Here is a 14,371-nt window from a genome sequence, read left to right as displayed (position 1 = left end):
TGTACAGAAACAGGAAGTTAAAAAAAGAACAACAAGGAACTATCTCTAAGTCATCTTAAATGGCTTAGTTTTTGTTATTATAACTAATATGTTGGGTAATACAAGTTTAAATGTGACTATAGGGGTGTTATTTAATGTCTAGAGTGCTCTAATAATGTTAAAACCTATATTTAGGTTGTAAACAGGTTTTCTTTGCTAAGGAATCCTATTGGGTGAATCTGGTAGTGATTAATGGTGATAAACCAGGGTAAAATATAAAAATGTCACGGCATTACGCATATCTATATCTAGGTAACAGATGCTTTAAAAATTACTCTGGAAGACAAAATATTACCTCACTTACTGGTAGAACGGTCAGTAATGGTAAGTCCTAATTCCAAGTAATAAAACAACGCTGCGTCAAGGATAAAGTCTGCGACTACTGTGATAAAAAGCAGACGTTGCAACACATTTAAGTGTCCATTTTACAAAGCCGTGATCTCTGTTGCACTCACGAAATTGCCAAGAAACATCATCAAGTGGGATTTCCAGCATGACACTTTGACAGGATCCTTTAAATAGTCTGTGTCTGTGTTTACTGGGTGTACTGTGTATTTACCAGACCAACAACTAACATGTGAGCAGACATCTGCTATGGTTAGCCACCTAAATAGTAAGTGGAATAATCCTTTGGGCCGAATCATAACCATGATCATGATGGTTAATTTCCAAAACATAAGTCTTTCAACTCAGGTTCCTGTGTCGTTCCGGTTTTGGAATTATTTTTGTAATGGTTTTTGAATGTTGGTGATACAGTGATCCCTTTTTCATCCGTGTTAATTGGTTCCAGACCCGACCATGAAACGTGAATTTCTCCAAAGTGGGTTGTGTGTTTTATAAATTGAAATTTTTTTGTAGTTAGAGGATTAGAAAAACAGCTTATAAACTTCTGAATTTGTTTTAAACATCGTTAGAGCACTCTAGACATATAATAACACCCCTATAGTAACCTTCATAATTCATTCATTCATTCATTTTCTACCGCTTTTCCTCACAAGGGCTGCGGGGGGTGCTGGAGCCTATCCCAGCTGCTTTCCGCCACCCTGGACTGGTCGCCAGCCAATCACAGGGCACATATAGACAAACAACCATTCACACTCACATTCGTACCTATGGACAATTTGGAGTCGCCAATTAACCTAGCATGTTTTTGGAATGTGGGAGGAAACCGGAGTACCCGGAGAAAAAACCCACGCATGCACGGGGAGAACATGCAAACTCCACACAGAGATGGCCGAGTGTGGAATTGAACCCTGGTCTCCTAGCTGTGAGGTCTACGCGCTAACCACTCAACCGCCGTGCAGCTTACCTTCATAATTGTATCAACAAATATATTTTACATATTAAGAAAAAAAAATGCCTTTTAAGACTCATGTGTGTTGCTGTAAATGTATTCCACTGCTAGGGGAGCTGAGTGGTAGGCAGACAGGAAGTGACAGCAAAGGTTCATATTTGTGTTTTAACTTAGTGTTTATTATGGGCAACAGTAACCCAGTTAGGGATCATTGTGTCTGTTGTGAGATCATTCAAAACGGCAATAAAAGCTTGTGGTTTTCATGCAAATAAGTCTGGTGCTTGTGTATCTCACCAAACATTACAGTAACATTACTAGCACTTAGCCATTTTCATGCTTGAAAATGATTCATTTTGGCAAAAGAATACATAAAATTTGCTCAATATGATTATATGTATGGACTTATAACATACTGTGTTGTGTATACAAGTGTTTAGCACATAGGCCACACAGTCAAGGAAGACCTGGGTTCGATTCTTTGCCTGGCATGTTCATGCATGTCAGGTTAATTGGCGGCTCCAAATTGGCCACACGTAGATTCCTTTTCATTAAACTTTTACTCGCAAATACTTCAGCTTCAAACAAAAAGAAAAAAAGAAACTAGAATAGTCAGGAGAGAGGAATCCGATAACGGCGACGTGTTTGTTTGACACCATTTCCAAGTAAAACTAGGTCACGGTGATTGACATCATGCTGTATTAACATTATCATGAATCACACTACAGAAACCAAAATATTGGTGTAACAAAGGCTTTTGTTTGAAAAATGTGTATCACTGGACATTTAATATTTGTTTTGTCAACTATCAATCAATTTATTTAATGTATTAAAACTTCATGAAGTGCGCCAAGGAAAAGGAAAGCATCACCATGAAAGTGAAAATGATTTATTGAATGTATCTAATGAAAAACATAATCAAAATTCTCCTCATTTCTGAAATCACAAATACTTAAACTTGCTGATATCGTTAATCTTCAATTAAAATTAAAATTAAAATTAAAAAAACTTAAATTATATTAGGATAAAAAATTAAAATAAAAAAAAACTGAACTATATTAGGAAAGCAGGAAGTGAACAAATGTATGACTTACTGAAATTAAAATTAAAATATATTAGGATAAATATTTAAATTAAAAAAATTTAAAAACAAAACAAAAAAAACTTAAATTATATTAGGAAAGCAGGAAGTGAACAAATGCAAAAAGTACCAGATGGAGGCGTAGAATTTAATAAGCTTTGCTTCTTCCTACTCCTTTTGGACATATGGAACTTTGAACTGATTATGTGATGCATTGAATTGTAATCTGATGCATGTTCAAATGAAATAAAACCATTACCTTTACCAAAATTTTTATCTGTTTATCTCGTATCTGAGTCGAAACACACAGCAAATATCCCATTCTGAAACGACGGACAGACAGACGATTCTAAGGCTTTAATCCATTTCTGTTTTATATTGGACTTTTCACAACATTAATGCTGTGAAAACTTTCTTGGAACGTTTTTGACAAACCCGAGTATCTGCTACAGTTTTGCGGTCTGTTATCACTAAGCCTTGAGAATAAACAGACACGTTTTACCCCCCACGAAACAGAGCATGTCTGTCAAAGGAACATTAAAAGAGACAATATATTTTAGTTGGGGTGGAATTTTGTAATAAAAATATACCTCTCCGAAGAATTACATAAGAGGATCAACACGATTGAATTGATTGGTATCTTTCCAGTCATAAGATTGAATCGTGTAACCTCTACAATTGAACAGTTCATTGTAGTTTTGAAGTATTTGAAGTATGTGTTGATGGCATCAATGTTAATTCAATGTATTTTCATGTGGTTAGCGCGCAGACCTCACAGCTAGGAGACCGGGGGTTCAATTCCACCGTCGGCCATCTCTGTGTGGAGTTTGCATGTTCTCCCCGTGCATGCGTGGGTTTTCTCCGGGTACTCCGGTTTTTCCTCCCACATTCCAAAAACATGCTAGGTTAATTAGCAACTCCAAATTGTCCATAGGTATGAATGTGAGTGTGAATGGTTGTTTGTCTATATGTGCCCTGTGATTGGCTAGCGACCAGTCCAGGGTGTACCCCGCCTCTCGCCTGAAGACACCTGGGATAGGCTCCAGTTCTGGGTTGCAGTGGGTAAGGTTTAGGCTAGCTACAGGTGGTCCTCGTTCTGTAGATGCTGGAATCTCGAGAACTAGTTTCAGAATACACATACTCCAAGTATGCAGTGTCTTAGGACGAAGGATCGACCGATACATTGGCCGTCCGATATATCGGGCCAGTATTTGCGTTCTTTACTTGAATCGGTATCGGTCGATACGCGCATGGGTTCGCCGATGTATTTTTCCGTCGCATGATTTACAGACAGTCTCCCTCTATTTGTTTAAATTTGAGACCTGTAATATTTGTGATCATTGTCATTTTTGTCGTGTAAATTGAGGCAGCAAAAGCAGTATCGGCGCCAAGCAAAATCGGCCATCGGCTAAGGGCGGTGAAAAAAATCGGTATTGGCATCGGCCCGAAAAAAAACATATCAGTCCATCCCTACTTAGGACAAACATATTCAACGAAGACCAGGACAATTAATAAAATTGGCTCACAGATACCAGCAAGTAGGACTCCAATTGCTGGAAAGTCCGCTGGAAAGTCCGCTATGTGAACCACTACACTAACATTGTTGCGTTATTAAACACTACAGGCATGTCAGTTTAGGAATGCACATTTAACCGAATGACGGCAAGGTCAGACAGGCATTTTATAAAGCTTAACGTGATCCAACTCCTGTTCTTTGTCCAAAAAGTATAATTTCCTTTGCCAAGATTTTACATCACAAATCCCAATGGGTTATGATGAAATAGTCAATTCAAAAATGTATTGCAGCGCTATGTATGATATTTTTACTACACAGTCCAACTCAATTATGTCTTACCATTTGTAAAATGCTGTAAAAAAACTATTTACCTGTAGTTCTGTTTCTCACTGCCAATTTGAAAGCGATCGTACAGCGAGAAGGCCTGGTGTCCGTCCCAGTCTGTCAGTTCAACACGAAGGACGTACTGCCTTTGGCTGGTTAACTGGTAGACATACTCGTTTCCCAACCAGTGCTCTGCAGATGTACTCCCAAAACCCTGCAAACATAAACGAAAAGGTGATTAAACATGTAGTGTGGCATTTTCCTACACTGTAAACCCAGATGTTAAAAGTACTTAAATAAATTAAGTTATGCATACTCAAAGTTCTTAAAAAAGTTCTAATAACTTAATTACGTCAAGTTCATTTAACATGTTGTTCCATTTTGAGTACTTTTAACTAATATGTTTTGATTAAATTGAACTATGGCTATATTAAGTAAGATTAAATTAAGTTTTATGTAAACTATGTTTTTAAGTTAATCTTACTTAATATAGTTCAATTTAATCAAAACATATTAGTTAAAAGTACTTAAAATGGAACATGTTAATTGAACTTGACATAATTAAGTTATATGTAAACTATGTTTTTAAGTTAATCTTACTTAATTTAGCCATAGTTCAATTTAATCAAAACATATTAGTTAAAAGTACTTAAAATGGAACAATATGTTAAATGAACTTGACATAAAAACATAGTTTACATAAAACTCAATTATGTCAAGTTCATTTAACATATTGTTCCATTTTAAGTACTTTTAACTAATATGTTTTGATTAAATTGAACTATATTAAGTAAGATTAACTTTAAAACATAGTTTACATACAACTTAATTATGTCAAGTTCATTTAACATGTTGTTCCGTTTTGAGTGCTTTTAACTAATAGTTTCTGAGTTAGAGCACAGAAAATCTGTTCATTACTTTCTAAAAATGTTTTTTTTTAACCATTATTAGAGTTCTGTAGACATGAAATAACACCCCTATATTCACTTTTACAGTCCTATTATTTTTGGTTTACACCACATTATGCAGCAAACACTATAAACACAATAATTCATTCATTTTCTACCGCTTTTCCTCACGAGGATCGCGGGGGTGCTGGAGCCTATCCCAGCTGTCTTCGTGCAAAAGGCGGGGTACACCCTGGACTGGTCACCAGCCACTCACAGGGCACATATAGACAAACAACCATTCACACTCACATTCATAACTATGGACAATTTTGAGTCGCTAATTAACCTAGCATGTTTTTGAAATGTGGGAGGAAACCGGGGTACCCGGAGAAAACCCACGCATGCACGGGGAGAACATGCAAACTCCACATAGAGGTGGGCGAGGGTGGAATTGAACTTGGGTTTCGTAGCTGTGAGGCCTGTGCGCTAACCACTTCCGCCTCTCGTCCACTTAAGCCACACATGTTAAAGTCATTATGGCTTAACCATTTAATTCCCCCAATAATTCCCCCAATAATAAACACTGCATGTTTAAAACCTCCTTAACAAAACAACTGCAGTGTGTTTTCTATGAGTACAGTGGCAAGGTAAAGTGCTCCTCAGCAGCAGCAACAGCGGAACCTAAGCAACGTTACAACGCAAGAGTGTAGTGGTGATGATGATGATGGTCTGTGTTTGTGCTTAGCGTGTGTGGTGATGAGGAATGGGAAGGAGGGAAAGTAAATATGGAGCATTCTTGGGGTCTTAGGCATGTCCTGCAGAGTGGGTGGAAGAGCAAGTGAGTGGGGGCCCTTTTATTGCTGTCGTCTTTATAGTCATTCCTGAGTGAATATCAGCTTGGTGTCCTATTGTGAAGTAGAGTTTATGTCAATAAGTGCCTGGAGAGAACAGTTTAATACTCAGAATTAGGTCAAGAAGGCTCCTACTAAACAACAAAAATGTATATATAAGTAATGGTTTTATTTCATTTGAACATGCATCAGATTACAATTGAATGCATCCCATAATCAGTTCACAGTTCCACATGTCCAAAAGGAGTAGGAAGAAGCAAAGCTTATTAAATCCTACCCCTCCATCTGGTACTTTTACAATCAGTAACTGTTACATTTGTTCACTTCCTGCTTTCCTAATATAATTTAATTTTTTTTTGTTTTGTTTTTTAAATTTTTAAATTTAAAATTTTATCCTAATATATTTTAATTTTAACAATCAGTAACTGTTGCATTTGTTCACTTCCTGCTTTCCTAATATAATTTAAGTTGTTTTTGTTTTGTTTTTAAAATTTTTAAATTTAAATTTTTATCCTAATATATTTTAATTTTAATTTCAGTAACTCATACATTTGTTCACTTCCTGCTTTCCTAATATAGTTCAGGTTTTTTTCATTTTAATTTGTATTTTTATCCAATTTTAATTTTAATTTTAATTTTAATTTTAATTTTAATTTTAATTTTAATTTTAATTTTAATTTTAATTTTAATTTTAATTTTAATTTTAATTTTAATTTTAATTTTAATTTTAATTTTAATTTTAGCTTATTAAATCATACCCCTCCATCTGGTACTTTTAAAATCAGTAACTGTTACATTTGTTCACTTCCTGCTTTCCTAATATAGTTTAATAGTAAGTAAGTTTTTTTGTTCATTTTAATTGTAATTTTTATCCTAATATAATTTAAGTTTTTTTTATTTTAATTTTAATACTGAAATGCTATGGCTTTTTAACATAGTGCTAGCATATAAGTGTTTCAAATGTAGTTCTTCCCTAAGATCATATTTCTCCTCTCTTGTAGAGAAGTATTGGATGACATATTTAGGTAATTGGTTATTTTTAGCCTTATGCATTATTTTAGCTGTTTGAAGATGAACTATATCAGAATGTTGAAGTATTTGTGATTTCAGAAATCACAAATAAGTGACTGCGATGTTTGCTAAATATAGTCTCCAGATTCCATTTTCCCTGATATTCCAACTTAACCACTCCGGAAAAAGTCCATACATCATATCTACTGGCCGCACCAACTTGACTGAAAGATTTACAGATCCTCCGAGTGCCTTTATGCTGTGCGTAAGCCTGTGAAGAGCAAGAATGTGAAAACTAATAACACTATAAAACATCAGTCACCTACAGACTGTTGAAGGAGAGAGTGGTAAAACTTTGCTCTTGTGTTTCGCAATGTCGTTCAAAGGTCGACGAGTACCCCTCATGTAACGTAATGCAGTCTTTGTGCACCTGTTCAAAGCTGGAAGCTTTCCATGTTGGTCTCATAGGAGGTGAGTGTGTTTGGTCTCACCTTGTGTTTTTTGTCCTGTATTTTCTACTTTTTAGAGAGGTTACCTCAAAAACAAATATAGTTGTCTTCTGCATCTGTAAACCTATAAACTTCCTCTTTGGTCTTCTTCTACGCCTCCTACCTGGCAACATCCTTCTACCAATATATTCACTATCTCTCCTCTGGACATCTCCCAACCATCTCAGTTTCACATGTAATGTCCCTCTGATGTAATCATTCTTGATCTTATCCATCCTGGTCACTCCCAATGAGAACCTCAGCATCCTTCTACCAATATATTCACTATCTCTCCTCTGGACATGTCCAAACCATCTCAATCTAACATGTAATGTCCCTCTGATGTAATCATTCTTGATCCTATCCATCCTGGTCCCACTGAGAACCTCAGCATCCTGCTACCAATATATTCATTATCTCTCCTCTGGACATGTCCAAACCATCTCAGCCTGACATGTAATGTCCCTCTGATGTACTCATTCCTGATCCTATCCATCCTGGTCACTCCCACTGAGAACCTCAGCATCCTGCTACCAATATATTCACTATCTCTCCTCTGGACATGTCCAAATCATCTCAATCTAACATGTAATGTCCCTTTGATGTACTCATTCCTGATCCTGTCCATCCTGGTCACTCCCAATGAGAACGAAACGTGTCCTCCTTCACTACATCCATAAACCTCCTCTTTGGTCTTCCTCTACGCCTCCTACATAGTAGCTCCTTCTACCAATATATTCACCATCTCTCCTCTGGAAATGTCCAAACCTTTTCTGATGTACTCCTTCCTGATCCTATCCATCCTGGTCACTCCCAATGAGAACCTCAGCATACAATATTATGATACATTATGATATGATATTTTGATAATCACACTCAACATGGTTTAGTCATTCTGGAGACTAATCATTTATTTGAATTTTTTGGGTCCGAATTGTGCAGGGGTGTCAAATGGTGGTGGAGATGTTTAAATCATAAAACAATGGAAACAAATTTAGTCACATGGCTCCGTTTGGATCGTCCGTGATTTCAACAGGATCCAGGAAGAACCAATCACATACCTCAGCATCCTCATGCCTCACATTCCAAAAACTTGCATGTTACATTACTTGGTGACCAGAAAATGGATGGATGGATGGAAAATAGATGGGTATCTGTGTAGCGACATTGCCTTCGTAGTAAAAAAAAAAAGATTCCAAAGTTTCCAAATCCCAAGAAATCAGAGGTCCGCTCAGAATGGTTTGTGTTGGATCTTCTAGTCATCACCATGGAAATCAAATAACGGCAACTCCAGCAGTCGATAAAGTGTGTTTTCTTTGGTAATATTACCTCGCTTGCCATAATGTTTGCTGCACATTAAAAATGATCAATGTTTATTTCGCCACATGCTATTATTTCTTGTCATCGTTCAAATCAGAGCGCTACGTTCATGCTCGCATCTGAGCTAACATTGCTTAAATTGTTTCCAGCCCTTGTATAAACTTACCTCGCACTGAAAAACATTGATAGACTGTCAAAATAGGATTTTGCTTTTGTAAGAGAAGACCAGGGTTCAATTCCACCCTCGGCCATCTCTGTGTGGAGTTTGCATGTTCTCCCCGTGCATGCGTGGGTTTTCTCCGGGTACTCCGGTTTCCTCCCACATTCCAAAAAAAACATGCTAGGTTAATTGGCGACTGCAAATTGTCCATAGGTATGAATGTGAGTGTGAATGGTTGTTTGTCTATATGTGCCCTGTGATTGGCTGGCCACCAGTCCAGTAATGTCCCATTACATTTTTTTTACAACTAAGTAGTGCAAAAAATTGAAGTGGAAATTAAACTCGAGATTACAGGCGAAAGTCTAAACATATATTCTATCTGATAATAAACTGACTATTATATATGTAGCTACAGCTATGGGACGCTATACAGCGGTGATTTATATATGGCAAAGTGACCGGTTGGACTGCCAGCAATAATAAATAGAATTCAAAGCATCGACTGGTAATGTTAACGCTGCCTTTCTAAAATACGCATTAGTACTTTTTGCGATGACATACTGACGACGTACTTTTGCATGCATGCAGCAAAAAAAATGTTGTTGTCATATTTACACACAATAATTTCCTGTTTAAGATGGAAGAATAACAAGTAAGACACCCTGGATAGTGTTTCTCATACTAAAAAAAAAAGGGGGTTCAAACTGTAGAGGAATAACATCTGGCGACAGTTTTTCAAATGGATCAGCGGACACTGTTTTTTCTCTCTCTCTCATCATTTACGGCCAAAACGCTCATATTTGTCAAAGCTGAGTGCTAAAGTATTGTTGCAACAGGATGTAATGCTCATTGAACACTTTTCTATGTAAGAAAAAAAGACCACCTGTATCATGTCTTATATATAAATGTGTCTAGTCTTACCGTTTTGTATTCTTTCCATGTTCTCTGGAAGTCTACACTGCCATCTTCTCTCCGCTGTATGACCGTCCATCCACCGCCAGCTGTTTCCATGTTGCAATACACCTAAAAAAAAAAAATCAAGTTCAACAGTGCAACAATGATAGCACCCGGTGGGCTGTCATTTTTCAGGATTTATTAGATGTAATACGATATCGCTAGAAAATAGAAGCTGTTGAGCCGGATTCCAGTATAAAATATTATAATAATCACACTCAACATGGTTTATTCATTCTGGAGACTAATCATTTATTTGAATTGTTCTTTTTTTGGGAATTGTGCAGGGGTGTCAAATGGCGGAGGAGATGTTTAAATCATAAAACAATGGAAAAAAATTTTGTCACGTGGCTCAGTTTGCATCGTCCATCGTTTTAACAGGATCCGGGAAGAACCAATCACATATCATTTAGACAAGATATCAATCATTTGGAAATGGAAAAAAACGGGAAAGTCCAAGCAATCCATTGAAGATCTAATTGAGAAAGTCGTTTTAGAATCATTACTAAATTGGAAATTCTGGAACATGAAGTGAAGTGGAAAATTACGGTGACACCAATGTCACTGTCAAAGTGAAGCCAATTTACTGTATAATTGCCATGAACTCAACTCTTAAATCGAAACAAACCAGACGTTTTCCGGAAAAATGACCCACACGTTGAGCAATTATGAGATATATTTTTGAGGATTCAAAAGGAGGTTTACAAATCTATGATAGTGGTATTTCAAGCATGGTGGTGGTATTTCTTGGTGCACTGCACAAAGTGGATGAAATCATGAAAGGAATACTACTAACACACATCAAAACTAATTTTGGAATGTTTAAAGTAGGCTAAAATTAACTTTTCGGGATGTGGACTGTTAGACCCGTAAACATAATAACTGCCCACAAACATAATAAACCACAAACGTAATACAAATCTGCAGCTTTCAATGTAATAATCCCGCAAATGTAATACATTTCCCACAAACGTAATAAAATTTGCCTACTGCAAACGTAATACTGAAATTATTACATGCGTACATGTGCGTTTTAGTTACAGTATATTATTATATGTGTGATTTTGTGTGTATATGGGGAAGAAATAATCAAAAGAAATAATAAAATATAATAATGATAGGAATAATAATTTTATTAAAACAATTGCAATTATCACAATTGTTTTTTTTAAATAAATTATAATTTAATAATTATAGATTCCTTTAATGTATTCAAATGATACTCTTTGAATAATATTTTTTCCACAAAAAAATTTAAAAAAGAGTAAAAGAATACAAAAATCATTATTTTGTCTCATATTACATTTGTGGGAAGTTATTACATTTACAGTTTTTCGCACACATATGTAATAATTTCCTGCAAATGTAATAGTGAGAGGCGGGGTATACCCTGGACTGGTCGCCAGCCAATCACAGGGCACATATAGACAAACAACCATTCACACTCACATTCATACCTATGGACAATTCGGAGTCGCTAATTAACCTAGCATGTTTTTTGGAATGTGGGAGGAAACCGGAGTACCCGGAGAAAAACCCACGCATGCACGGGAAGAACGTGCAAACTTCACACAGAGATGGCTGTGAGGTCTGTGCGCTAACCACTCGACCACCGTGCAGCCCACTTTAAAAATAATATGCTACTAGAACAATATGCGTTCAAAAGAGCTTTCCACTAAAAAATAGTAAAACCTCACAATCGTTGGGCATTATTTTCAGCTCCATGACGATTTAACGCATTGAATATTCCATGTGATTCTCAGCAGTACAATAAAAGCTCAGCTGGGTTCGGATACTCCTTTTTCTGAGCGGAACAGGCGAATCATGTTTGGAAAGGCTATCGTTGTCCCACTCAAAACTAATCAGTGTCTTCTTATCCTTTACCAACTCCCCAGAGGTGTTTCTCATCATAGGGTTCAGATCAAAGTGGAGGTCCGGGGATGGACACATACCAGGAGACACCTGGCTGTAATGTGGCCCCCTTAACCTTGGACCTCAGTGTGCGTAAGCTGATAATGCAGGACTGTGGTTCTATCTGTAGTGTTCCTCATTGTTTTGAGTTTGTAGACCCCAGGGTGGAAGTAGTGAAGGTCTCTCACCTCAGCAAGCCCACACAGCTGAGCACACATGGACACAGGCTGGGTATAATTAAGGAAGTACCCCTGACACCATCATTTCCAGGAGAAAGTCTCACATTCCTCTCATTCAAACCACCAACGGATCGTTCTGTGAAGATTCCGGGCAGCGGCGTCCTGGAGTTTGACCGATCCGAATCCACTCACACTATTTTAAAACCTCTTCATTTATCAAATTATCACCTTCATTAATCAGGCGTGGCAAGGTTAAGAACACATCCGAGCACGCAGCACTCATGTTCGGTTCCACGTCTGATTTCACACCTCAACCCCTTGAAAAATTCTTCCGCTACCAAAGCTGCCAAAGTGTGTTCACAGCTTGGACTCATCATTGGTGGTCATTGGTGGCAGATGTCCCACAGTGGCTCAGTGTCTTTAGCTCACTTGCAAAGAGTCAATAGGCACGTTTACATGGACCCAAATATTCCAATTCCATTCAAGTTATTTGCTCAATCGGAAAAATGTAACCTTTGGATACACCTCATTCCGAAAGAAAAGTGCCAATCCGAATGAATATATAATCGGATTCCCAGGGGTGGAATATTCCTTTCCCCAATCCGATTGAGCAAACTAAATTTCAAGACTGGACGAAGGAAAAACTGGGAATACGGAGTTATTCCAACAAGTGAAAGAAAAACTGGAGGAAGTCGGTATCACGTGATGTTGGTGTTTACGCTTTACTGGGCATGCCCCATTGACTATTCTGGTTGATTATAGCAATGCATGTAGACACGCCATTGGAATATTCCTTTCCATGTATACCATTGCTTTCGGAAAGGTCATTCGGAAAGATTCCATTCGGAAAGAGAAAACGTCAAAGTCAAGTCAAAGAAAACAGACCATGTCCTTTAAATCAACTATGAAAGTGTCCAGACAAAGTGATAAAAATAGTATATATCCTATGACTGAACGTCTGGCTAGAACACATTGTGTCTTCGCACCCTTTTGTTCTCCTGTAAGTTGATCTGGATGTTGTAGACTCCGTTCTTATGAAAGCCAGCCTGGTAAAGATCGGCACAATCGCTGAACTTCTTCTCTTCATCCAGGGGCTTTGGAACTGTGGGTTAAAAAAAAACAAAAAAAAACAGCCCAACATTATTACACAGAAAAACACAAATGCTTTTTCAGTCCAATGTCAGAAAACTTAGGATTCCATCCTTCTGCAGTACTATCCAGTCTGATCTTCATAAGTCACCAACTTTGCTAAGTTTATCAGTAGTCTTGCATTCTCCCAGCTCCACCATGATCTCTAACCTCCACAGACCTTGTGGTCGGCCAGTCTGTCAGAAAAAAAAACCCATCTGTCTTCCTCTAATCTAATCTAAACTTCCCATGATATTTTCTCTGATCTGTTACATTTTTAGTTTATCGAAATCCCTTATTCGCTTCATTATCAGAAAACCAAAAGACACTTCAAACACAGCATCTAGCTTTTCATTGTACTCTTCCTGTTCTATCCACAGATTATGTTGTGTTATATTGATATTGGATGAGAATTTGGAATTTTACATCAGACAGTACCCCCCCCCCCCCCCATGGGACAGTAATAGAGTGCTGAAGTTTTCCTTGTATGTAGAGTAGTCTACCTAGATTTTCCATGAGAATTTGGAATTTTATATCAGAACATTAGACACTACCCCCCCCCCCCATCGGACAGTAATAGAGTGCTGATGTTTTCCTTGTATGTAGAGTAGCCTACCTAGATTTTCCATGAGAATTTGGAATTTTACATCAGAACATTAGACAGTACCCCCCCTCACCGGACAGTAATAGAGTGCTGAAGTTTTCCTTATATATAGAGTAGCCTACCTAGATTTTCCATCAGAACATTAGACAGTACCCCCCCCCCCCCATCAGACAGTAATAGAGTGCTGAAGTTTTCCTTGTATGTAGAGTAGCGTAGCCTACCTAGATTTACCATGAGAATTTGGAATTTTACATCAGAACATTAGACAGTACCCCCCCCCCCCCAAAGGTTTCATTGCACGTAGAGTAGCCTACCTAGATTTACCATGAGAATTTGGAATTTTACATCAGAACATTAGACAGTACCCCCCCATCGGACAGTAATAGAGTGCTGAAGTTTTCCTTGTATGTAGAGTAGCCTACCTAGATTTTCCATCAGAACATTAGACAGTACCCCCCCCCCCCATCGGACAGTAATAGAGTGCTGAAGTTTTCCTTGTATGTAGAGTAGCCTACCTAGATTTTTCATGAGAATTTGGAATTTTACATCAGAACATTAGACAGTACCCCCTCCCCCATCGGACAATAATAGAGTGCTGAAATTTTCCTTGTATGTAGAGTAGCC

General features: G+C 37.5%; 1 protein-coding gene across 1 annotated transcript in view; it reads right to left on the bottom strand.

Moving 5' to 3' along the window:
- Positions 1–14,371, bottom strand: part of angpt1 (angiopoietin 1) — a 59,894-nt gene that overhangs the window by 9,471 nt on the left and 36,052 nt on the right. Inside the window, exons 5-7 of the mRNA XM_058047655.1 lie at positions 13,002–13,117; positions 9,893–9,994; positions 4,299–4,465 (exon numbers count right to left, since the gene is read on the bottom strand). Coding sequence (XP_057903638.1) covers positions 4,299–4,465; positions 9,893–9,994; positions 13,002–13,117 — 385 coding nt within the window. The remainder of the gene's footprint in view (positions 1–4,298; positions 4,466–9,892; positions 9,995–13,001; positions 13,118–14,371) is intronic.

Source organism: Doryrhamphus excisus, chromosome 14 (genome assembly GCF_030265055.1).
Source record: "Doryrhamphus excisus isolate RoL2022-K1 chromosome 14, RoL_Dexc_1.0, whole genome shotgun sequence".
Taxonomy (NCBI): domain Eukaryota; kingdom Metazoa; phylum Chordata; class Actinopteri; order Syngnathiformes; family Syngnathidae; genus Doryrhamphus; species Doryrhamphus excisus.
Note: the sequence above shows the minus strand (reverse complement) of the source record. Positions and strands in the feature narration are given on the sequence as shown.